This window comes from Chrysemys picta, chromosome 5, assembly GCF_011386835.1.
Source record: "Chrysemys picta bellii isolate R12L10 chromosome 5, ASM1138683v2, whole genome shotgun sequence".
Taxonomy (NCBI): Eukaryota; Metazoa; Chordata; order Testudines; family Emydidae; genus Chrysemys; species Chrysemys picta.
The window spans coordinates 59423145-59449823 of NC_088795.1; the positions used below are offsets into that span (position 1 = coordinate 59423145).

General features: G+C 42.4%; 1 protein-coding gene across 8 annotated transcripts in view; it reads right to left on the bottom strand.

The window, feature by feature from the left end:
• LRBA (LPS responsive beige-like anchor protein) overlaps nt 1-26679 on the bottom strand; it is a 551104-nt gene that overhangs the window by 326676 nt on the left and 197749 nt on the right. For all 8 annotated transcript variants that reach the window (XM_065597797.1, XM_065597794.1, XM_065597798.1 and 5 more), the window contains exon 36: nt 25927-26035. In XM_065597797.1, coding sequence (XP_065453869.1) covers nt 25927-26035 — 109 coding nt within the window. The remainder of the gene's footprint in view (nt 1-25926; nt 26036-26679) is intronic.

The following is a 26679-nucleotide window of genomic DNA, read 5'->3' on the forward strand; positions in this document are numbered from 1 at the left end:
AATTTAAAAACAATCTGCCTGAGATATGTTCCTCTCTCCATCTCACTGAAAATACGGAATTTCTCTGAAAAATTAGGTTGGTCCAATGCCCAGTAATGTTCAGCCCTGCAACTGGTTTAACTCCTGTATCTTGTAACAGAAAAAAAAAGTCAGGATCTCCCTCTCCCCCCGATAAAGGTTCATTGCTAGCCTGACAAATCACAAGATACTGGACTACAGAAGGTATGTAAATGCTATTTTTAGAGGTTTCTGAAGTGTATTAAGTTTCAATTTTTCCTCTCTTGAATGCCTCTGCAGTTGGACTCAGATTACTGAGGAAACCTGAAATCATAGGTATATTGATATGATAAACAACAACGTTTTAGAAACAGTAATTTTGGAAAATTTCTGTAAAGTACGTACCAGGGACAATGGTGTGGTATGAATATTTTAGTGGCATTTATCTGGGATGATTGAGTAACTCTCCAATAGCTTGTCATGCATGATTAATGTGGCCAGCCTAAATTTATGACAATAAAATCTTTATAGCACATTGTCATATATAATCTCTGTAATATTATATTGTAACCTCTACAGTCTAGCATATTGTTTGTTTTCTATATTATTTTAATTTGTCTCCCTAAAGAAAGGACTTGTAATACTCAATGTTGGAGACAGAATACCTAACCAGATGGACCCTTGGACTGCAGTAGCCAACTTCTATATGGAGTCCACTGACTTTTAGAGTGACAGAGACCATCTTCTGCACTACATATTTTCACCACCTTGAAAAATTTAATATTAACTCCACTGGAGCTTTTACTGACCCCTGATCACACCCAGCACCACTGCTTGGCCCTCTGAAAGTGCTCACTGTGGCACCCCTATTAATTCCATGCAGGAAATATCCAGTATCATTAGGGTGAAGCAGGATTCTCTAATAGATGTGTTTACCTCTACCCCAATACATTAATTCAGATTAAAAGCTTTATTTTTTGGTAGCGATAAGAGGTTTCCACCTAACTCTGTCTCTGCAGATGTTTATCTTCCATGAAATAGCCACAGATTGTGCTGGGGATCAAAGAGAAATAGAATCCTGGGACAACCTGTCTAAAACAAGAGACAGACAGACCTCTCCTAGACAAAAGGAGCAGCTCTTGACACCCGACCCTGCACAACCAATCTAGGGCTGTTAAAACAATCCCCACCCACCCTCCCTCTGCCCTGGTTTTCCAGAGGCCAGGTGCATAGGGTGAAAAGAAACAAGAGTGTTTTCCTGAAGTAGCTGGTTCTGTTAAAGTAAATCTTGGCAGATCTTTTCTCTTCCAGAATGTGCCATGCTCCACTTTCTGAATGCCTGGGTTTGGGGCAAAATGAATGAAGAAACAAACAGTCTTCTATCATGTATTGAAGGAAGAGTTTATAATTTTAACATGTTTCTGGAGTACGAGTCATGAAATAAGGTTCGTGCCTTCTAAAATGAGATATAACCCGGAAACTCTGACCCACACCACACTCCTTGTGCATTGTGGTATCCCGGGTGAGGAGATAACCCTGGCCTCACATCGGCTTCTTATTTTCATGAATGGACCCAATCACTCTTGATAATTTCTTCACATTGCTTTGCATTTTTGGAGGAGTAGTTACAGATTTTTAAGAGAAGTCCCTAAAACTCTCTCTCATGTGCTCTTCCTTATGTCATAATCTCCGTGCATGAGACCAAAGGACACAGCAGCCGCCGATAAACAGAAGACATTCTGGTTCTGAAACACCTTGGAAATAAATGCCTGGTCTCACTAAGTCTTTTCTGCATTGACTGGATGCTGGCTTTGTGCCCATCTTGAATGTACATTATGAACATATAGCATTATGAACACACTGGGGAGAAAGGATGGACAACAAGAAGATTGAAGAGATAACATTTTGTACTGGCACAGGCAATTACCAGGTCCACCAGTCTTAAGTATCCAAGAGAGGTTGAAGCAATAGTGGAAGCTTGAATCTCCATCCTGAATTTCAGTTTGTTCAGCCTCATGAGGACTAAGACACTCCACAACCCATTATACATATTACTGATAAGCAAATGAAATAGAGTCCTGAGTAATTTTAGCTTTCAGGGACAGGCTTCATTACCCCTGTCCTTTGCAGATGAAATTCTGTGATCCTTAATTTTGTATTCATTGCCCAGGTACTGTTTTAATAGGTTCTAAGATACAGTGTCTTAACATGAACTATGCTTTTTCTGACTCTAATTTTTATTTTTGAGTTCTTCCTGCTATGCCTCCATGTAAATTAATTTGATTTTCAAAAACAGCCTTCATAAGCATTGGTAATAGCCTGGATGAATCAAGCTTTGTTATGCTTAAGTAACGTAACATCTGGAAGGAGACTGCATTAGTTGTAAAATCAGACTATCTATGCTCATGATAATTTGATTACAGTGAAGGTGATAAAAAATGTATCTGTTCCTTCATACAGTCAAGTCTCAGTAGAACAAGGCAAAATTTCTAAGTGAATATCAGCTTTTTCATACCATATTCCATATTTTCAAGGCAATCTTGGACAAACCAGGCACTTTAGGGCTACAGGAGCCATGTTAGTGTGGTTTTGGAGTGGAGTTCAATCTCTAATTTTGAGGGAGTTTACTCCCTCTTCCATCCAGTGAGTCACAGAGAGGGCATGGAATATAAGTGCTCAAGTGCTTGCAATGAGTTTGCCAAATAAAGGATGAGAAAATAGAGAGGAAAGTTGGCAAGGCTGAAAGTTTTAAAAATAAAATTCACACATATTTTGCTTATATGTTTATTTTACATAGTACACCTCTACCCCGATATAACGCGACCTGATATAACACGGTAAAGCAGCGCTCGGGGGGGGTGAGGGGGCCTGTGCACTCCGGTGGATCAAAGCAAGTTTGATATAACGCGGTAAGATTTTTTGGACAGCGTTATATCAGGGTAGAGGTGTATCTTGTTAGGAGCAGAAAGTATTCAAACAAGATAATCTACTTCATGTGACCAACTGTTAAAACACACACACAGATGTTTATTTAGCAGCTATTTGTACCTCTGAAAGGAGAAGAGTTGAAAAACCCTTAAGCTGAATTAAGGAGGTTAAGGATTCTAAAATCCCAGCTAGCAAGTAGCTTAACATTTGGGAGAATGTTCATACACACCACAGAGCTGCTGAGTGTTATAGGAAATGTAACTACAGCTGAACAGGGTGCCCAGGCCCCAGTAGCATTAAGTCAGCTGATCACACTGTCATAAGCAGCATTTGCAGTTGAAGAGTGTTAATTAGCTAGGAAAATTCAAACAAGATAGTGATTAAATGTACAGAAGGAAGCAAAGAGGAAAAGATACAACTACGGATTGAAAAATACTTTATATTTTTGTGTCAACTTTCTTTAATAAAAATATTAAATTTATATAAAATAAATATAAAATAAAAATAACACTTTCAAAAAAGAAAACTGTATTGCAGTAAATAGATAAAGCTCCTCAATGGCTGCCAAATGCATCTGGACCAGATGTGACAATATGCTGGATCAAAACCTCTCAATCTAACACCACATTTAACAAACAGCTGCATATTTCATCTCTAATGAAGGCCTGGAAAGGAGAGTTCACTTTATTCTGGATGCAGGTATCATAGCAGATCTCACAAAGCAACAGAGGCGCATCATCTAAGGATCTTTTTCACATTAAGAATCCTATTAGAAGGAAAACACTAAAAGGTAATTGAATTTCCCTCAGTTATCTTCATCTCTGTCAGCTCCTGCTACAATAACTTACTCTCCAGAGCAGAGATAACTCAATTCTGTCCAGCAAGCATATGTTATGAATCTCCAAAGCAAACTTGTCTAAATCATTCTGGTCTTCTATCAAGGTTGGCTGTGGATATGAACTCTGACAGAAAGCAAACAAATTTATTTTTATCTTTTCAATAATTCACTTCCTCATGCTTTGATGGAAGAATCTAAAGACATATATGTTTCCACTAATTCTGGAATTATGAAGACCAGTTGAAAATGTTGCATCTGCAAACTATGCTATTAAAAATGCTTAATTAACCATATTATTTTTAGCAAAATTGATGGCAAAATCTTGCCATAGCACTGTTTAACGGTTCTACAGATTTGCATGAACTAAACTGTCCTTTCGTGTTTTATTTCCAAACTTTGTTTCAAAATGGTTTTGATGTTTACACTTTCACAAAGAAAGTAAATCTTATTTATACAGATTGTCAACAGAAAAAAAATTCTATTCTTATTTAGCTTTATTCCTTGCTTCAGTTCTCTTTATGTCTCAAAGTGATTTTTAAGAGTACAAAAATATATTGATGATCAACTAAAACAGCAAATGACTTTTATAAAAATATACTTAATCATTTTGGAAAGGGATGTCTGGCTTGTATATTTTTTAAAATTACACATCTGTATTACAAAACTCTACTCCAATATCAAACATGGAAAGAAGAAAAGCATTCCCCAAAATGTAATGAGAATACAATTGAAAAAAAAAATGAAATCCTTTAGATCTGACTATTATTTACTGTTAAAATTTAAATGTATTAACAGCAGTGCCAAATACTGTTAGACTTTAGTGGATAATAAGAGACATATTTTTGGGACCTTAAATTCCTATTATAAACAATAAGTGAAGTAAGGGTTATTAACACCTCAAAACTCACTTCTTCAATGTGACAAACAATATCCTCTACATTTAAAAAAGCCTTGTTCTTAGGATATATGCATTTGCCTTCCCATACATACTACCCTCATCCTCGGCTTTCCCTTCTCCTGCCCCACTCCGTTTTAATCTCTTCCTGCTCTTCTAGCCTTAACTGTAAACCTCTTTGCAGCAGGGAATCCATCTTTATCTGCATTGTAAAGCACTATGCACGTCTGTAGCCCTATGTATGTACTCATCCCAAGAAGTTCTCAGTATGCTTTGACACTTTTTTCTTATTTTACATTGCAATATCCTGTGTCACCCTTGTGGGCCCATGTTGAGAAATTCAACTTTTCGAGCAAGACTCTGCATGTAAGGACCTGTTTATCAAATCTAAATCATTACAATGGCACAGGGGAGCATTATAAGCTACCAAGACTACTGCATAAAGGACTCATAGCAGGGGTTAGGACATCTCCCCAGGTCCATATCCCCATTGCACAATGAAGTTTATGTCACTGGCTCTGCCAACTAGCCAGTTTAAGAGAGGCCATGTTAGCTGACAGTACTGCAGGTGTGTGTTATCTGTCCACAGTTGAGATGCATACTTTGGTTAGCCAGGAGTTTCAGTTAACCGTTGTAAAGCAAACAAGGGTTGTACTGTTGATTAGATTGAATTATATCCCCCATTTCTTTTCTTTGTTATCCTTCCACACAATACCGTCCTCCAAACTGATCCAGTTTTAGCTGATCCATCCTTATATCATAAGAGCCTGGGCATGGCTCCCACTACAAATGGGCAACAATGATCACTCTCTCAATAGAGAGAGTCGCACAAGGAAAATATAAAACATTTCTCCTTCTTTCCTAGACAAGCAGGACCCAGGGATTCAAATTCAGATCTCTTCTGTTGTCATTAAACTGCCTGGCCACTACCAGTCATGATTTTTTATTTATCATTCAAGTAATTTAATGTACCTGCCTTGTTCAGGTCAAAGCAATCTATACTTAAACTCTTTAGCTATCCATGAAGGATTTCTACTCTTTACTTGTCTTCAAGGCTCATATACCAAAAAAGCCTCATTAAAGAGGGAAATAAGTACTGCCCGCCACTGTCCAAATGTTTTTTAGATTGAAAACGCCAAATCAAGTACAGTAAGATCTTAAATACATTAACACTATAAATACGCAATATATGTATTAAAGCCAGTTATTTTAGTCAGAACATATGATCCTAAATGACCCTTTCCTGTATAAATTACCACAAACACTCATACACACATTATAAACAAGGTAAATGCTAATTATTTGTTTTGCATAAACAGGGTAAGATTACCAAGATTTCTGTTGGGAACATCTATTTTTTAAGCAAGCATTCTTTCGGGGCAACTGACCGTTTTCATATTATGAGCTTTCTAAATATTTATGGAAGATAACAGCAGCTTGTTTCATTGTGAGACGGGGAAAATAATTAATCAACTGAAAAATTAAGAGGCTCTCTCAATCTTCTGAGTGGATTTTGTTACCATCAGTACGGACAGAGTTTCTGTTGCCCTAGGCAAAATGAAGGTACACCTCTACCTTGATATTACACTGTCCTCGGGAGCCAAAAAATCTTACCGCGTTATAGGTGAAACCGCGTTATATCGAACTTGCTTTGATCTGCCGGAGTGTGCAGCCCTGCCCCCCTGAGCACTGCTTTACCAAGTTATAGCCAAATTCATGTTATATCGGGTCGCATTATATCGGGGTAGAGGTGTATACACACCATTGACAGTTCAGTCAAACTTTTCCTATATCCAGCAATCAACAGACCCTGTCTCAGATACCACAAGCTAAATGATGCACATTTTGACTATTTGAGGGTCTACGTTAGCCCCATCACAAAAATCAGAGTTCATAAAAGAAACGACTCTTGACTTTAGGAAGACCTAAATCCTCCACACATTAACGTAAGAGTAAACTTTCAGTTCTTAAATCCTTGTACCCTGTTTCCCCGAAAATAAGACAGTGTCTTATATTAATTTTTGCTCCCAAAGATGCGCTAGGTCTTATTTTCAGGGGATGTCTTATTTTTCAGAAATGAAAAATGCCTTATTATCGGTGGATGCCTTATTATCGGGGAGGTCTTATTATCGGGGGGATGCCTTATATTACAACGAGAGGCAAAACTGTAAGTAGGCCTTATTTTCGGAGGATGTCTTATTTTCGGGGAAACAGGGTAGTAGTTATACTCCTAATATTTTCACTCACAAAGATAACTCACATTAACACACAGAAGACGTCGTTCCAAATAAAAGGACTCTGAAAATTGATCGTTTACCAACACAACCAATACAGATACCAAAGGCAAGAGAACTTCAGGATACTCTAAAGGGACGTTAAATAAAATAACTCAGGCATTCAACTTTTGCTTTATCTGTGAGGAAAGCCAACTATTCTTTCAAACAATATTCATTGGCTACCTGATTTGTCATTTTACCCTTTATTTACTACTTAATGAAAATTCTAATGAGAATGAGGGGTTTTAAATGGTGACAATGAAACAAAGTTATACAAACCACAATTTGGAATTAAAATAAAGAAACGATTAAAAAAAACTAATGTCAACAGTGCTGCTTTTCTATCTGATAACAGGATGAATCTAGATCAGTACATAAAATGTACTATTTAGATTGTATTAGCCTATTCATATTGTAAAATCTTCTGGAAAAGCATCAAGCCTTATTCTGTGTCTTGTATAGTAGCCAGTACACTGCTGTTGGTTAAAACAGCTAAGTAATAATTAGCTTTCTGATTATGGATTCTATTCTGGATGCACGGGCACAAGAGAGATCAGAGTTCAAAGTCCCAAGATTGTTGCTTATTCTCTAGTCCAGCAGAGAGGCTGAGAGCACTGAAGAGGGATGGGACACTTTCATCTCCTGGGTGAGTACCTCATATCAACCTCAGGAAAATCCCTTTATCTACAAAGTCCCTGTATCTAACATCATCTCAACTTGAGAGTTATTGAAGCACAGAGACAACATTTAAAGGACTAAGGGTTACAGAATTTGGATTTCTTCCTTCTTCTAGCACAGATTTTTAAGGTCTTCTAGCTCACACTGTCCTAAATGACAAAGGGCCATCATTAATTACTGCAGAATACATCTTTGAGCATAACCTGCAAGTCCTCATCTTCTCATCAAGCAAGGTAGAAAGAGCTCTCTTTAGCTTACCAATAATATTTGTTGAAAATCACTAGTTGTTAATACCTTAGTGTGGAAAAGGTTAGAAAAACTGTAGACTGTAGACAGATCTTGGGAGACAGACCAGTCCTCGCTTACAGACAGCCCCCTAACCTGAAGCAAATACTCACCAGCAACCGCACACCATACAACATAAACACTAACCCAGGAACCTATCCTTGTAACAAAGCCCGATGCCAACTCTGTCCACATATCTATTCAAATGACACCATCATAAGACCTAACTGCTATCAGGGGCTCGTTTACCTGCACATCTACCAATGTGATATATGCCATCATGTGCCAGCAATGCCCCTCTGCCATATACACTGGCCAAACTGGACAGTCTCTACGCAAAAGAATAAATGGACACAAATCTGACATCAGGGATCATAACATTCAAAAACCAGTGGGATAACACTTCAACCTCTCTAACCACACAGTGAGAGGCTTGAAGGTGGCAATTTTGCAACAAAAAAAACTTCAAAAACAGAGACTGCTGAACTTGAATTAATATGCAAATTAGATACAATTAATTTAGGTCTAAACAGAGACTGGGAATGGTTGGGTCATTACACTAATTGAATCTATTTCCCCACGTTGGGTATCCTCACACCTTCTATGGGTCATCTCGATTATCACTTCAAAGGGTTTTCTTCCCCTGCTGATGATAGCTCATCTCAATTGATTGGCCTCTTACAGTTGGTATGGCTACTTCCACCTTTTCATGTTCTCTGTTTGTATAAATATCTTCTTTCTGTGTGTTCCATTCTATGAATCCGAAGAAGTGGGCTGTAGCCCACGAAAGCTTATGCTCAAATAAATGTGTTAGTCTCTAAGGTGCCACAAGTACTCCTGTTCTTTTTGTAGACTGTAATTATTCATGGAGTCTTCATATGACTGGGAGCAAACAGAGATGCAGGCATATCATATCTGTGTGTATAAGATACAGCAATCAATTAAAAAAAATCTTCTCCCCAATACTGTAAGAGATGTTTTTTAAAACATTGTTTTATTTCCAATCATATAATAATTTTTGCCTGTTTACACAGGCATTCTAAAACCTAGTCATTCTGAAATATTTGTTTAGGGTTTTACAATGACTGTTGAATGTCTACCAGGACTTTACTCAGCAGCCTGCCACATTTTTATCATCCACAGCATGCTTCATTTACATATGCAATGTGATGGAGGGGCAGGAGATGGTTTTTGGCTGGTATGTATTACAGTATGTTTTCATATCTTTTTGGAAGGGGAAATGCATACATGTAGGAGTAGGATTTTATGTTTGTATTTTGTATAATTTAGAATAAAAAATAAAAAATATAATAAGATAATGTAGCATGCATTAAATGTATTAATGTATGATTAGACCATATCCTGCCACAATTAAAAAAAAAAAAACAAGCACTCGTCAAATAACAATTAATTACAGCATGATGGTGCAAAACTCAGTGGTTCCAAAGAAAAAAAATCACTATATAAACAGGGTGCCTTGCCACGAAACTTTGGGTTCGGCCTGCCAAGACTTCCCCGGAGATCGTGTCTTGACTGACAGAACCCGGCTTCTACCTACCCGTGATCAACCTAGCTGGCCACTAGATTGATCCGGACTCTGGACTGGTAACTATAACATCGACTGGCGGGACAGTGTCTGTGTGACTAAATGCATATGCTAATTGTATCTTCAATAAACGTGGCATATTGCCTTTTCTCCTGAAAAAGATTTCATGTGCTACTTATAAGCATAAAATACAAACTACATTTTATTTACGTGATCACTTCCGTCCACTCTTCAAAGTGTTTATCTAATTGTTCTTTGAAAATGTCCATATTTTAGAAGACTATTTTGCCACTCCTGAAATCTAATTGGCAATGGCCAATCAGTCCTAAATGTTTCGCAATAAGTTCTCAAGCAAGTCTGAATTGTATAAGTTTCTAACTAAATAAATATGCAGATTGCATTCATTTCAAGCAATAACAACATGTTTAAGTTTCACCTTTCAAAAAAAAAAAAAAGAAATGTAGGAACATCTTTTCATATAATTCAGATAACCCTTTTTCACGGTTTGCCAGATAATGGCAACCACAAATTATTAGAGATCATCATTACTGTTCTTTCCAAAGGGGCTCATACAGCAGCAGAAGGTGGTTACAAGAAAAAGTTCCTGCTGTAGTATCATGCTGCACCTGAAGCCAAGTCACAACTTTGATTACCCTTAGAAAAGCAGCTCTGAGAAATTTTACAAAGTAAGGAAAACTAGGGGGTAAAAACAAAGAGGAAGGGAAGCCCCTCACCGAAGCATCCCTGTGTGAGCTCCCCCCCCTTCTCCTCCCTCTCTTCCTGGCCATTAAAAGAGTAATCCACTCTTTCATATCAGGATACTATTTTTATCCCTCTGACATCATGACTTCCCAGTGCACAGGTACAGCTATGGCACTTTTCTAGCTGTGAACACCAACTAAAAACATTTTTCAATGTGCAACAGGATCTCTCACTTTGGGATTTTTTGTTACTGTCAGATGAGACTTAGAGTAAGCCTCTGTCACCTTGAGAAAACAAACCCAAATCATCAATCTGGGGCTCTCCAACATACTACAGCAGCACAATACTTAGCATGTTGAGTCTCCAGAAGAAAATGCTCCCAAGCTGAGAACGTCACCAGAATGGTTTCTACTTTATTTTAATGTAACATCTAAAATAAAACATTCAGAAACAGAGTCAAAATACTTTCTTCCTCCTTCTTCTGACAGATGGAGCTATAATGCTTAAGCTACCCAGTGCAAAACATATCATTTATTTATTTATTTAAAGCTGTAAATTTGAGATGGAATTAAGTTGATTCACAGTGAAAGGTGTGATGTCATACTTTTGGGTGTGACAACATGTCCTATTGCCAGCAAACTACATTCTGCAATAACACAATGTGGCAACATAAAAGAGTATGACAGTTTGGTGTCAAGTACTACAAAATCTTTATTCAAACTGGACCTGCAAATAGATAAGATCGCACACTATTGTTCAGAATATCTAGTTAGTTAAAAGTATTACTAAATACTTTATTAATACCAATCTGGTCACTGTCATTTAGTGCACTGAAAACCCTTGCACTCCAGGATGCTGCAAAGACATGCAAACCTTCACTTCAAAGTATCAGCTTCATATAAAAATTCTATAATAAAGCAGCTTTCATTTTAAAAATTAACCTTGGAAATTATATTGAGAATATAGCTATATAATTAGAATAAACTCCCCTTCTCCCAACCCAAAAAAGGTGAATGTTGTGTATGTAGATCACCAATTGCTATAAATACCTGCCAGATGTACCAAGACACAAAAAAATGAAACTTGAAACAAGTGAAAAAGATTCACAAATATCCTTCTAGGGCTCCTTGATACCCATTGAATTAAGGTTATTCTCCTTGGCTTCCAATTCCCTTTGGTTATTTCCCTTGTTACAAAAGAACATCCTTTATTACATTTCATGCTTAGCTACATGAATATGGCAAAGGGTGGCGCATACTTAAGATTGTGAATCATCAGAACTACCAAATTTAGTTTTCTGCCAAAACAAAAACAAAATATCAAAATTACCAGAAGAAAGCCAAACAGGCTAGCTTTGCATCTTACTTCAGCCAAGATACTATTCATATTAACATTAAGGTTCGTATTTCAGCATGAACCATAAAGTAAAACATTCACAGTTTATTACAGCTAAACTATGTCCTATAAATTGGTACTGAAGAAGAATTAAAACTGTGAGGAAGTCTACGTTTTATGCATGAGGAAACATAACTGAACAGAAAAGGGCAACAAATTTTACAGCAGCTAGAAATACTACATTTAATTACTGAAGGGAAATCATGCAGAGAAGTTAGCTGCCTAACAGGATTTATAAGAAATGCAAAATTTGAATGTGAAATTCTCAGCTAATCAACAAAAATGCAGTAATAATCAGACCACTAGTTTTTGCAGTTCCATCTATGATGCAGACTAACACCAAGTTCACGAGAGCAAAAAAGCAAAAAATAGAAAAAAGTTAAAATGCCACTCAACATTTTAAAAGGACTAAAACCAGGAAAAGCACCAGGGTACAGGGGGGAAAGGGGGCACGGCAGGGGGCGGGGAGAGGTGCTGCCACAATATTTTAAAGGGCAGTTGTTTGCATCTCCGATAAAATGATTTGCCAGTCAAAGACTGACTGAATGAAAAACACCACAGATTACTGTTTTAGAGATCTGGGAGTTGTATTACACTACTACTCAGACCATGCACTCCCTCACAATCTGTAATATTTTGACAAAAATATTATGAATGGTTTTATAAAGTGCCCCCTTCTGATCCCGTGGTTCCTCACTTACACAAGGAGGACTGGAAGGAAGCATATAACTAACAGAGCACAGGCGTGAGAAGCAGGACACCTGGGTAATATTCCCAGCTCTGTCACTTACTCAGTGTGAAATTGTCAAAAAATGCCTTCGTGACCTTTGAGCAGAGCACCCATTGCCATTCAGTGGCACTTGTGGTGCTAAGCCACACATGTGATTTTAATATTTCTACTCTCACTGTATAAACTGGGCAATCACACCCTCTGTGCTTCAGTTTTCTTATCTGTCCAGAGGCATTGGAACAATTTTTATAGCAAGGTTGCTGATGATGGAAACAATGGAAAAAGACAGTTACCTTTTCCGTAACTGGTGTTCGAGATGTGTTGCTCATGTCTATTCCACAATAGGTGTGTGTGCTCGCCACGTGCACCAGTGTCAGAAGTTTTTCCCCTAGCACTACCCGTAGAGGAGCGCTCCTAGCGACCCCTGGAGTGGCGCCTCCACGGCGCAGTATAACACTGCTCTACAGCCAAAATGCTTCTGAAATAAATGTAGTCAAACTTTACTAATTCTGGGTCACTGAGAACGAAAATGATGCTTAAAATTGTTGATTGGCTCTAGTTTTCAAGATATGTCAGTATATACGACCCTTGACTTGGGAATGGCGGAGGATAAGTGAGTTATAAAGGGAAGGGATCTCAATTTAGACCAGAAATGACTAAAATACATCTTTGACTGGATCTATGAATAAATCTATGACTGGGTTTGGACAGTACTTGCTTTTTAGGCAAAACAATGAATGATGCAATCTGAAGCGGGTATTGCATCATACATGATATGAATTGCATCATGTTATTCCTAGAAGTCATGGATGATGCAATCATAACGAAGCTTACATCACTCTGCTGAACAAATTGCCCTATATCAGCTCTAGAAATCATACAGTGTCGTGCTCTCTTATTTGTCAGTGTTTGATTTTGCAAAGGGACACATTTCTGCTTAGCCAAAGTGAGCAGAGATGCCTCATACTTGTGTGAACAGTGCAGATAACTTCTGCTATGTTTGTGGTGAAGTGACTTTTGCATCACAAAAGCACAGTATAACCACTATGGTTAAGAAAGCCTATCACCTTTATTTTGGCTGCAAAATTGGAGATCAGGACAAGAGGTGGGCCCCACACATATGCTGCAACACTTGTGCAACAAATCTTCGCCAGTGGTTGAACAGGAAAAGGAAATCTATGCCTTTTGCAGTGCCAATGATTTGGAGAGAGCCAACAGATCATACAAGCAATTGTTACTTCTGCATGGTGCCTCCAGTTGGGAAAGTGTGTCAAAGAAGAAAAAGTGGACTGTGCATTATCCAAACATTCCATCAGCTATACGCCCAGTACCCCACGGAGAAGGACTGCCGGTTCCTGATGCACCAGAAGCATTCTCGCTTGAGTCAGACGAGGAAGAGCATGAAACTTCTGGTCCTGAACCATCCATGTCACAGGACCCACATTTTCTCCCATCCTCCTCCTCTGAACCACACCTCATAACACAAGGTGAACTGAATGACCTTGTCAGGGATTTGGAACTACCCAAGAGTAAGGCAGAGCTGTTGGGCTCCAGACTACAGCAGTGGAATCTCCTGGCAGGTGATGTTAGGGTTTCCATGTTCCGTGACCGTCAAAAGGATCTTGTCCCATTCTTCTTCATGGAAGGTGATCTTGTAGCCTGCAACAACATCGATGGCGTGATGGCAGCCCTCAACATCATTCACAATCCAGATGAGTGGAGACTGTTCATTGATTCATCGAAGATGAGTCTTAAAGCTGTTTTACTGCATAATGGCAACGTTTTGCCATCAATTCCAGTTGGTCATGCAGTCCATATGAAGGAAACCTATGACAACATGAAACAACTTTTGTGGTGCATAAACTATGACCAACATCAGGGGCAGCTTTGTGGTGATTTGAAGGTTGTTGCTCTCTTGCTTGGTCTGCAGACTGGATACACAAAGTACTGCTGTTTTCTCTGCGAATGGGATAGTCGTGCAAGAGATTCCCACTACAGCAAGAAAGATTGGCCACTCCGACAGTCATTGGCGCCTGGGAGGAAAAGTGTTCAGCATCCACCACTTGTTGAATCAAGGAAGATTACACATCAAGCTGGGTCTGATGAAGAACTTTGTCAAGGCTATTGACAAAACACAAGCAGTTTTCAAGTACCTCCGTGGAAAATTTCCAAGGTTAAGTCAAGCTAAGATAAAGGAAGGTGTCTTTGTTGGTCCTCAGATTCATGAACTTCTTTGAGATGATGCATTTGACCATGCACTGCGTGGCAAGGAAAAGACGGCATGGAAAGCCTTCCAGTTAGTGGCAATAAATTTTCTCAGAAACAACAAGGCAGACAACTTCAGGTTGTTGGTGGAAAACCTCCTCAAGGCATACAAAAGCCTTGGTTGCAACATGTCACTAAAGATAAATTTTTTGCACTCTCATCTAGATTTTTTTCCACCGAACTGCGGAGCAGTGAGCGACGAGCACGGCGAGCGATTTCACCAGGACATTGCAACAATGGAGAAACGCTATCAAATTGAGCCCATCAATACTTGCAGACGATTGCTGGACAGTGACAAGAGATGCTCCATTTAATGAAGACAAGAGACGAGCAGACACTGAATAGGACTAAACTATGTACATAATAGTTTTTTGCCTTTTGTTTCATAATAAATTTTATTTATATAACCCTTTTGCTGATTTTTAAAGTGTTACATAAACAGGTCAGGTGAAATATTATCATGTAAAGCAACCATAAACACATGAAAAGACCTAGGTTTACAATTTATAATTAAAACTCTACTATCTACACAATATACATAGACATAAAATGTAAAAACTTAAATATCTTAGAAACAGTAGCCAATCAGTTGTTTTAATTGTCATATTTGAACTCAGCACATCAAAATACAAAATAAATAGCACATTTCATCTCTGAAGCAGACGACTTCTCAAAAATTGTAGACCAGTGTAAGGGGAGCTGTGCACTCTCCACACCTTCGGTTCCTTCTTGCCAGACAACTCCAACAGAGGGGAAGGATGGCGGGATGTGGAATAGACATGAGAAACATCTCGAAGAACACCAGTTACGGAAAAGGTAACTGTCTTTTCTTCTTCGAGTGATTTCTCATGTGTATTCCACAATAGGTGATTCCAAGCTATATCTGTTGCAGGTGGGATGGAGTTCACAGACTCTCGGGACACAGCACAGCTCTGCTGAACCCGGTGTCATCCCTGGTCTGGGAGACGATCGCATAATGCGAGATGAATATGTAAACTGAAGACCACGTGGCAGCCCTGCAAATGTCCTGAATGGGGACATGGGCTAAAAAGGAAGCCGACGAGGCTTGCGCCCTAGTCGAGTGCGCCCTCACAATTGATGGCGGAGGAATTCCCACCTGGTCATAACAGGTACGGATGCACAAGGTGATCCAGTTGGAGAGCCGCTGAGTGGAGATCAGCCGACCCCTCATGCATTCGGCCAAGGCGATGAACAGCTGCGAAGACTTCCTGAACGGCTGAGTCGGCTCCAGGTAAAAAGCCAGAGCCTGTCTCACATCCAGCATCCTCACTGGACGCATGGGGCTTGGGGCAGAGGACCAGCAGGAAAATCTCCTGACCCATGTGGTAGGCGGAGACCATCTTCAGGAGGAACGAAGGATGTGGGCAGCTGGACCTTATCCTTATGGAACACCGTGTACAGGGGCTCTGAGTTCAGTTCTGAGACCCGCCTAACTGATGTGATCGCTACCAGGAAGGCTACCTTCCACAAGAGGTGCGACCATGAGCACATAGATAGCGGCTCAAATGGGGCACCCATCAGCCGGGCCAGCACCAAGTTCAGGTCCCACTGCGGGACTGGGGGCTTAACGTACAGGAAGAGACGATACAATCCCTTAAGGAATCGGCTAGTCATGGCATGGGAGAATACCGTGTGCCCCTGCACCAGCAGGTGGAACGCCGATACGGCCACCAAGTGCACCTTGACGGACGAGGGCGCCAGGCCTTGGGCTCTAAGGTGAAAGAGGTAGTCCAAAATGAGCTGGATCGGGGCAGCCATGGGGGGGAGATGCCCCTCACAGCCACTCTTCGGGAAAACTGAGACCACTTTGCCAAGTAGGCTCGGCGCGTGGAGGGCCACCTGCTTTCTAAGAGGACACGCTGAACCCTTTCCGAGCACGTCCTTTCCTCCTGGCCTAACCATTGAGCAGCCACGTTGTGAGGTGGAGTGCTGCTAGGTTGGGGTGGAGGCGGTGGCCCTGGTCCTGGGAGAGCAGGTCCGGATGGGATGGTAACGGCCGCGGTGGGGTGACCGCCAGGCTCATGAGGGTCCCGTACCAATGCTGCCTGGGCCACACTGGGGAAATCAGGAGGATCCGGGCCCTGTCCGTCTTTATCTTTTCCAGGACCTTGCCAATCAGTGGGAACGGGGGAAAGGCATAGAGCAACTGGCCTGACCAGGATAGGGGGAAGGCATTGGAGATAGCGCACCATCTCAGCCCCCCCCCCCCCGAGCAGAACTGGGTACAGCAACGGTGCTGTCGAGTCACAAACAGGTCCACCTGGGGAGTTCCCACTCTTGGAAAAGTCTGTGCACCACCTCTGGGTGAAGAGACCACTTGTGATGAGAGGAGAAGTCACTGCTCAAGCGATCCGCCCTTGAGTTACGGGCGCCTAGTAGGTGATAGGCCTGTAGGCAAATGTCGTGGACTATACAGAAGTTCCACAGATTGAGGGCTTCCAGACAGAGGGCAGAAGATCAGGCATGTTCCTCGGGGAGGACCATCATCGAAGGGAGGCGATCACCGGTTCGGGCAGTGAGAACCTTGTTCATCCTATCACTGGCCTGGGAGAACACCAAGGCCAACCAGAGTTGGAGGGGCCTCATCCTGTGTCTGGTATGACGAACCACATATGTGCACACTGACATGTGACCCAAGCGCTAGAGACACACACTGGCTGTTATCATTGAAAACCTTGTGACTGTGTCGATGAGCCCTTTCGGGGTCTCGAACCTGTCCGGGGGAAGGGAGGCTCTGGTCGATGTGGTGTCCAGAACTGCCCCGATAAACTCTATGCATTGAACCAGGACTAATGTGGACTTGGTGTCGTTTAACAACAGGCTAGAGTGGCACATGTGGACAGAAGGAGCACTACATGATCCCACACCTGTGACAGGGAGCTGCCCTTGACCAGTCAGTCATCCACATAGGGGAAAATCTGGACCCCACGGCGCCTGAGGTAGGCTGCCACCACCGACATACACTTTGTAAATACCCTGGGGGCAGTGGACAGGCCAAACGAGAGGACCATAAATTGGTAGTGTTTCTGTCCAACCGTGAAACAGAGGAAGCACCTGTGCCCCTCGAATATATGGATGTGGAAGTATGCATCCTGCAGATCAAGGGCAGCGTACCAGTCCCCGGGATCCAGGAAGGGAATTATGGAGGCCAGGGAGACCATGCGGAACGTGAGCTTCACCATGTATAGGTTCAGGCCTCGCAGGTCCAAGATGGGCCTGAGCCCCAATTTGGCCTTCGGGATAAGGAAATAGCAGGAGTAGTACCCCTTGCATTGGAACTCGTATTTAGAGTGGGTGGCCTGGGCGGGAGCCTGCTGCGGCTTAAACTTAGGTCTAGCCGGAGCCGGAACATAGAGGCCAAGAGTCTTAAGCGTAGTGCGGGAGTCTTTCAGGCCATGCAGTTTTATGTCCGTCTGTTCTGCAAACAGAGTCTTGCCATCAAATGGGAGGTCCTGCAAGGAGGTCTGCGTCTAATTGGACAGCCCAGACAGCAGTAGCCACAACACGCTTCTCATGGACACCGCGGAGGTGATGGACCGCACAGCCGTGTCTGCCGTATCCGATGCTGCCTGTAGGGTTGCCCTAGCAGCTGCTGTGCCCTCCTCCACCAGAGCTTTGAACTCCTTTCCATCATGCTGCTGGAGGGAGTCCTCGAACTTGGGCAGAGAGCCCCACATACTGAACTCATACCGGCCCAGGAGAGCCTGATGGTTTGCCACCTGTAACCGGAAGCTCGAGGATGAATAAATTTTTCTGCCAAATGAATCCAGCCTCCTTGAATCTTTATTTTTCGGAGTGGGGTCTGGTTGGCCATGCCGCTTCCTGTGGTTGACCGACTTGACCACTAGGGAGTTAGGGGCAGGGTGGGTGTATTCATGCCCCTTGGCAGGTACAAAATACTTGCGTTCCACTCTCTTAGAGATGGGGGGTAATGAGGCCAGGGTTTGCCACAAGGCATTTGAAACTTTTGCCACCCCTTCGTGGAGTGGCAAGGCCACCCTGCCCGGTACCGAGGCAGACAGGACGTTAAACAGGGAGTCCGAGGGCTCCTCCACCTCCTCTGCCTGAAGGTTGAGGTTTGACACCACCCTTTTCAATAGCTCCTGGTGGGCTTTAGATTCTTCCTGCGGGACGGAGGGAGGAGGTGCCGTAATTGCCTCATCTGGTGAAGGTGAGGAGGCAGGTGCAGTACTTTGCGTGTCCACCGGCACCGGAGGATCCACCACCTGGTCGCTCTCTGGGCACGGCGCTGAAGATGCACGTCCTACCGACTCCTTCCTCGGAGGCCGGGAGAGGGAGGCCAACGGCCGTTCCGAGGAACCAGCCACCAAGCAAGCCCCCACCAGGGGCTGCGTCAGGGGCCATGGTACCCAGTGGTACCACTGTGCCGGCCATGGGGCCCGGTGCCACTGCACCTGCTGTGGCACCGGCGGAGAAGGCTGGCTGGCCTGACCCATCAATGGATGACTATGAAGGGAGGCCAGGCTGACATACGACCTGCCGCTGTCCTTGGACAGGGAGGAGCGGCGGCACCAGGAGCAGTGCCAACCACGAGACCGTTATCCCGATGCGGAGGAACGGTAAAGCTGGTAGCAACTGCTCCGCGATCAGCTCCAGCGGGCAGATCCGCGATGGCGAGGCGACACCGATCGACGCCCAGGGCTGCAAGAGCAGTGCCATGGTGGGGTCCTGGAGCAAGACAACAAACAGGAACGGCATCGACGTTCGTGTCACGACTGGTTCCTCTGAGATGAGGACCTTTGGCGGGGTCTGCTTCGATCCTATCGGTGTCTGCTCTTCGAGGTGGAGCAGTGCCTGGAGTCTGTCAGTCAGAACCCAGCCAGACAACTTGATGGGGGTCAACAGCAACCTGCATGAACTATGCATGGGACAGTCGCTGAGTGGTGAACAGCGTTGGGAACATTCCCTCAACCGTGACTGGTACCGAGACTGAGGCGACTGCGGAGATCCCAGCAGCAGCTTGCCCCTGGACTGCGAGGCCAACGCTGGCAGTGCTCCTGGTACCGGCATGGACATAACGTCCCGTGCCACTTGCAGAGCCTCCAGCGTGGAGGGCATCCGGGTATCTGGGGGTGCCTGCTCTGAATGGGCCGGGCTACTCCCCTCGACCTGAGTTGGAGGCCTAGAGGTTGATGGGGACCAAGGACTGCCCAAAATGGGTCTAGCCTCTCCCCGCGTCTTGTTCCAGTGCCGCGGCAGAGACCACCTCCTCTTAGCCTCCTAGGCATGCCCCGTGGACGGGGAGCAGTGCTGACTGGTAGATGGCGCCATGGGGTCACTGTGCACTGACACTGCAGTACACAGTGCCAACTCAGAGCGGCGCTCCAGAATTGGGGTCAACACCGACTCCATCAGGATGGCCCGGAGCCTAACACGTCTCTCTCTTTTAGTCCGAGGCTTGAACAACTTGCAAATCTTGCAGCGATCGCTGAGATGGGTTTCACCCAAACAGCGTAAACAGTCCATGTATGGATCACTCACGGGCATCGGTTGCCTACAAGTGTTGCACGACTTAAAACCCGGGGCGTGGAGCATGCCCCGGCTCGGGCGCACTAACTAAACTAAACTAAAACTAATCAAGCTACTAACTACAGGTACCATACACGGAACAAACAAGAGTTCTGGGGAAGACCTGCAGCAAAGCTGGAGCAAAGCAGTTCTGAAGCACCTTCACTGGTGGCAAGAAGGAACTGAGGGTGGGGGGAGTGTGCAGTGCCCCTTATATCGCGCCATGGAGGTGCCACTCCAGGGGTCCCCTATGGATACTGGTAGGCGAGAAAATTCTGGTGCCAGTGCACGTGGTGAGCACGCACACCTATTGTGAAATGCACATGAGCAATCACTCAAAGAACCATGTATTCGGTGTTTTATTACTACTTCAAGCCCCAGCCCCACTTTCATTTGCAAAATGAGGATGATGATAATGATAATTTCACCTCACTGGTCATGTCTGAGTCTGTGTACCCCCATGCAGATCTACGTAGCCATAGATGTATCTTCTTCTCAGAGCACAACAGAACATTGTTGGTGAAGTAGGAGGACCCAGACAGAACATAGGAAAATGGGCTGGTCTCTGTTGACTTCCTACAGCCAAAGAAAGCCTTATCCCACCCCACTCCCCCTCATCTCCAGTGTCTTCCTTCTCCCTATGTCTTCTTCACAACTCCCATTTGTTTAGAAGCAGACCCAGACCTAAGAGGCCAGAGCAGATTCTTATATGGCCAAGAGGAAATGATCCCAGTCACCAAAAAGAGAGGAATGACTGTTGGATTCTTTAGCTTCTCCTGATCCTGAGGGCAAAATTGTTCACATGCCTCATTCCATAACCTCTGTCCCCACTTCTTTCTGCAATGTTCACTTTCTGCTTCATAGGCAAAAAAATGTCTTTCTGTGCTTGTAATGGAGAAAGGACCACATACTAGGATCCCAATCCCTCTACACATCTGGAACTTGACATCTACAGAGATGATGCATGCTCCATTACACTCCACCTCTGAATCATAGAATAATAGACTGGTATGACTGGAAGGGACCTTGAGAGGTCATCTAGTCCAGTCCCCTCATCTCACGGCAGAACTAATTATCTAGACCATCCCTGATAGGTGTTTGTCTAACCTGCTCCTAAAAATCTTCAATGATGGAGATTCCACAACCTCTCTAGGCAATTTATTCCAGTGCTTAACCACCCTGACAGTTAGAAAAAACTTCCTAAGGTCGAACCTAGACCACCCTTGCTGCAATTTAAGCCCATTGCTTCTTGTCCTATCTTCAGAGGTTAACAACAATTTTTCTCAATCCTCCTTGTAACAACCTTTTATGTACTTGAAAACTTATGTCCCCTCTCAAACTTCTCTTCTCCAGACTAAACAAACCCAATGTTTTTAATCTTCCCTCATACTAGACATTTAATCATTTTTGTTGATCTTCTTTTGACTTTCTCCAGTATGTCCACATCTTTCCTGAAATGTGGTGCCCAGAACTGGACACAATACTCTAGTTGAGGCCTAATCAGCACGGAGTAGAACGGAAGAATTATCGTATATACTCGTTCATAAGCCAGATTTTTTTTAGTAAGAAAGGGAAGCACCAGCGAAGGGGGTTGGCTTATGAATGGATATAGAGAGGGAGAGGTGGGACACAGCCCCTCCTCCCAACAGAGGGAGCAAGGAGAGGCAGCACAGCCAGCAGAGCCAGAAGGGAAGAGGCGGGGCCAGTCTCTCCTCTTCTGGCCATGCTGCTCTCCCCCCAGCCTCCGAAGCAGCGGCAGCTCCGGGGCTGGCAGGCTGCAGCCGTGCCGCACAGCCCCAACCCCCAGAGCAGGTTGTGGCCATGCCGCCCGGCCCGCCGGAGCAGCTCCAGCCAGACCAGAGACATCCTCCCTTGGCCCTCCCCCCAGATAAGGTGGGAAGGGGAGAGAGTGGAGGGATCCCGGGCTAGGGGTGGGGTCACGTGGGGAATGGTCACAGGGGTTACTCCCCTGACACTCAGCTTCTCTCCCCCCAAAACATTTCCCCACCAGTTGCTGTCCCGGCCCGTCAGGGTAAGCAGCTGGTGTGCCAGGACACTTTGTTTACTTAGGTTTACATCCCTGCCTGCAGACGCTCGAGGTAAACAAACCATCTTGGCCCACCAGCGGCTTATCCTGATGGCCCGGGAACCAAAGTTTGCTGACCCCTGAATTATAGGGTCGGCTTATGAATGGGTCATAAAAATGTTCCATTTTTACTTATCCATCTTGGAGGGGGTGGGGGAAGATTGGCTTATAAACGAACTGGCTTATGATCTAGTATTTACAGTACTTCTCATGTCTTGCTTACAACACTCCTGCTAATACATCCCAGAATGATGTTTGCTTTTTTGCAACAGTGTTACACGTTGACTCATATTTAGCTTGTGATCCACTATGACCCCCAGATCTCTTTCTGCAGTACTGCTTCCTAGGCAATTGTTTCTCATTTTGTATGTGTGCAGCTGATTGTTCCTTCCTACATGGAGTTCTTTGCATTTGTCCTTGTTGAATTTCATCCTGTTTACTTCAGACCATTTCTCCAGTTTGTCCAGATCATTTTGAATTTTAATCCTATCCTCCAAAGTACTTGCAACCCCTCCCAGCTTGGTATCGTCCACAAACTTTATACGTGTACTCTCTATGCCATTATCTAAATCATTGATGAAGATATTGAACAGAACAAGACCCAGAACTGATCCCTACAGGATCCCACTTGATATGCCCTTGCAGCTTGACTGTGAACCACTGATCACTACTCTCTGGAAACAGTTTTCCAGCCAGTTGTACACCCACCTTATAGGAGCTCCATTTAGGTTGTATTTCCCTAGTTTGTTTATGAGAAGATCATGAAAGACAGTATCAAAAGCCTTACTAAAGTCAAAATACACCACATCTACCGCTTCCCCACATCCACAAGGTTTGTTACCTGTCAAATAAAGCTATCATGCTGGTTTGACACAGTTTGTTCTTGACATATCCATGCTGACTGTTCAACTTATTATCTTCTACGTGTTTTCAAATTGATTGCTTAATTATTTCTGCCATTATTGGACTCATGCAGCAGAACAATATCTCCTCTCTTACCCTGGTGTCTGTGCTTTCCCCTCTGCTTCTGCTCCTTGCCTGGCATCTTCTCACTGTTGCCTCCAGTGACTATCTAATACTATATACATTACTTAATTATCAATCCCCTCTCACAATCCCTCTCTTTCCGTCCTCAAGACACCAAACCCTCCAGGAATCAGACCACAAAGTTTTAAATGGTGGGAGTGATATTTTGGCTTCCATTGAAACTGTAAGTCTTCATTTTTTAAAATGAAACCTTCTATTTCTGAAAATAATTCCACGGGAAAGCCCAAATCTGATGACCTTCAGAGCACATTTCAATGCCCATCTCTTTTTCCTGGCTTTGGGAAGGCAAAGATTTAAGAATGAGTAGTGGAGGAACATAGCAGAAAGCCTTAAAAGCTGTTTTTGTGGTGGCCTATTGACGACTAAAGGTTATTGTAAGTTGTTTCAAAGCGTGATCAGAAGCACTAAGAAAAAAATAGGAATGTTCCTTCTATTGTTTATCAATCTAAATGAATAAAAAATTGACAGCAAATCCTTTCAAAGTTGTCAACATTTTGTGAATTCCTCTCCCTCATTATGATACATTGGGCATTCTTCCCCATTTAGGTCTGCCGCTACATCTCAGTCCTGACCAGAAACACTTGCCCTATTCCAGTGCTAAGATTTTCTGAACAAAGACTGCCAGTCACACCAAATTCTGTGGCAGTTTTGTGATAAGTGACTATAGTGGAATCTCGCCAAACAATTTCACTTGTGATTAAAACCAGGCTTGAGTCTTTCTTCAAGGGAAATACAGTTGGACTAACCTACTTTGCCACAACATTCCTTAGTCTTTCCATTTCTTGGAGTTTTTATTACACATATCTGCTCATTTTCCTAGTCTGTTAAAGCAACAGCACAGTGTACTACACAAATAAAAAGTCTAAAGATCAACCCATGACACAAATATGACAAGCCATTCTGGGATTTCCGAACTTTGATGGGTGTTCTAAGAGGAGTGCATTTGTGTGTGGCTAGTAATTTCCCTTCCATAGAAAGCCTGCAAAGCTGATTGAAGTGTGCCACAGAATTCATTTATGTTTGATGTTAAATTTGGCATTTAAGTGTTAAGGAATCCCAAAAGTTCTAATAGCTGTATTATTTTTATGCATATACAGAAATGATCCTATAGAGTTAGATTTTTCTAACACATCTTTCAGCAGCAGATGCAAAGCAACAAAATTAACCCGGATAAACAAAACAAGACTGCTTTAATGTAATTCCTCATTAAGTTCAAGATGATATGAGTTAAACCCCTCAAGCCGTCATACTGAGATAGCACAGATTTAAAGCAACATCAACAAAATGTCAGCCAACTGCTGTCCTAGAGAGATCAGACATAAGCAATACACAAAGCTATACTAAAAATAAAGTTCTTGCTCAGCATACATTCCTGACAGACACCATAAAAAAGGTGTTTTGTGACAAATAATGTTAATGGTGATGTTGCCATTGAATAAGTGTATTCATTCATATCCCATATTTGCATGACAAGGCCCAATGCTTTTCACATAGCTTCCCCCACACCCTCACTCTTTTCTTACAGTTTGCAGCTGTAGAAAAAAGTGAGCTGTTCTTCTAATCAATGACACCATGTCATGCATGGAGCTTCTGCATAAATCCAGAGCATAAAATGTCAAGCATGTCCCACTCCAATGATTATCAGTCACTGAACTAAAAAGATGCAGTTTTCATATCCACAGGACTGTCACCAAACCCTGGATTGCCTTGATGTAATAAATGAAACATGCCTACTATTTCACCACCACAGAAGGGTCCTATAGATATCTTACATCATCTTTGTTTGCAGGAGGAGGTATCTAGGTCTAGATGAAGTGCAGATACGTTACTAAACAATGCACAGCTTGAATCCTAGGGCCAACACAGATGACCTTTAGATGTAAGCACGGTCTAAAATAAATATGCTTTCATCTTTGGGAGTATTTTGTTCAAATAAAGATTTAAGAGAGAAACAGCTTAGAAATACATTAAACACAAGCATACCTTTATACACTTATGTTTCATTTTAACAACAAAACCACAAGCAATATGGTATGCCAGAAGAAAAGCTAAGTTCCCTTTAAGTAGAACTGAAACTATATATGAGATATCACTAGTTTGGGGTTTGTTTGGTTTATTTATTTATTTATTTTTTAAACAATGGCATAATTAACAGTTATTTTGTGTGTGGGTTTTTTTAAGTAGTGGAGCTCCAAAACTGCAGATATGGTTAAACAGGTGTTACAAATAAGATTTGCATTTTTTGTTATAATTCTATGAATATAATGCAACAAAACTGTATTGAGACACACGAAAAAGTTAAATTGTTTAAAAACTGTCCCAGATGAGTTAAATAAGCAAACCATATAATTTGCTGATATAAGTTAACACAAGTAAGGAATTTTTTAAATGTGAATTTTATCTTGATTTATGACCCTTCATTAAAATAGCTTTGATGCTACAAAGCTTCATTAACAAAAAACACTACAGTATTATTTACTTGATGTAAGTGACTAAAGGATTGGTATGCTAGAGACTCCCTTTTTGCCCACCTTCCTCCTCCCAAAAAACAATATTATTTGTAGATTCTGAGCACTCCTGCAGGTTTCTGAGCATTCAATACTTCCACTGAAGTCAGTGGGAGTTGAGGACACGTAATACCTCCCAAACATCTTGGAGGACTGAACTGCCTTAGCATTTGCTGGCACACAAGGTTTTTTACTTCTTACCTCAAATTCAGCATGTCTGTGAATATCCTCTGCTCTCTGTCTACTCAGGATAAATTCTGCTTCATTTGCCACTCTCACTAAATGATCCTTCATCGTTTGGCTCAGCAATCTGTGGGCATAAAATATTTAAAAAGATTAACCAGCGATTATGAACTACAAAAACTAATATCTGAAGAGGCTATTTATATACAAAATGTTTGAGCTTTGTTCCAAAATACCAATCTTATTTTAACAAAACATTTAACAAAATTATTTTGTAAACAACTCATCTGCAGTTTTCTAGCTGCCTACTGAAAACATGTTTCAGAAAGTTAACGACATGCAGTACTGGAAAACACTCCATTCACAATACAAGGTGCCAGTTTGTTTGGTTTAAAATATATATATATATATATATATATATGTACAATGTAAAAAAACATCCAAATACGGCCATTTACATATACATACCCAAAGTAATTAATACATGAAAAGATAAAGTAATTTGAAATGCACTGTTCTTCCCTCGTCTATAAATAGGGCCCTACCAAATACACGGCCATGACAAACGCGTTATGGACCATGAAATCTGTATAGTATAGGGTAAAAGCACACAGAAGACCAGATTTCATGGGGGAAACCAGTATCTCTCAAACTGGGGGTCCTGACCCCAAAAGAGGTTGCAAGGTTATTTTGGGGTGGGGGTCATGGTATTGCCACCCTTACTTCTGCGTTGCCTTCAGAGTTGGGCGGCCAGAGAGCAGCAGCTGTTGA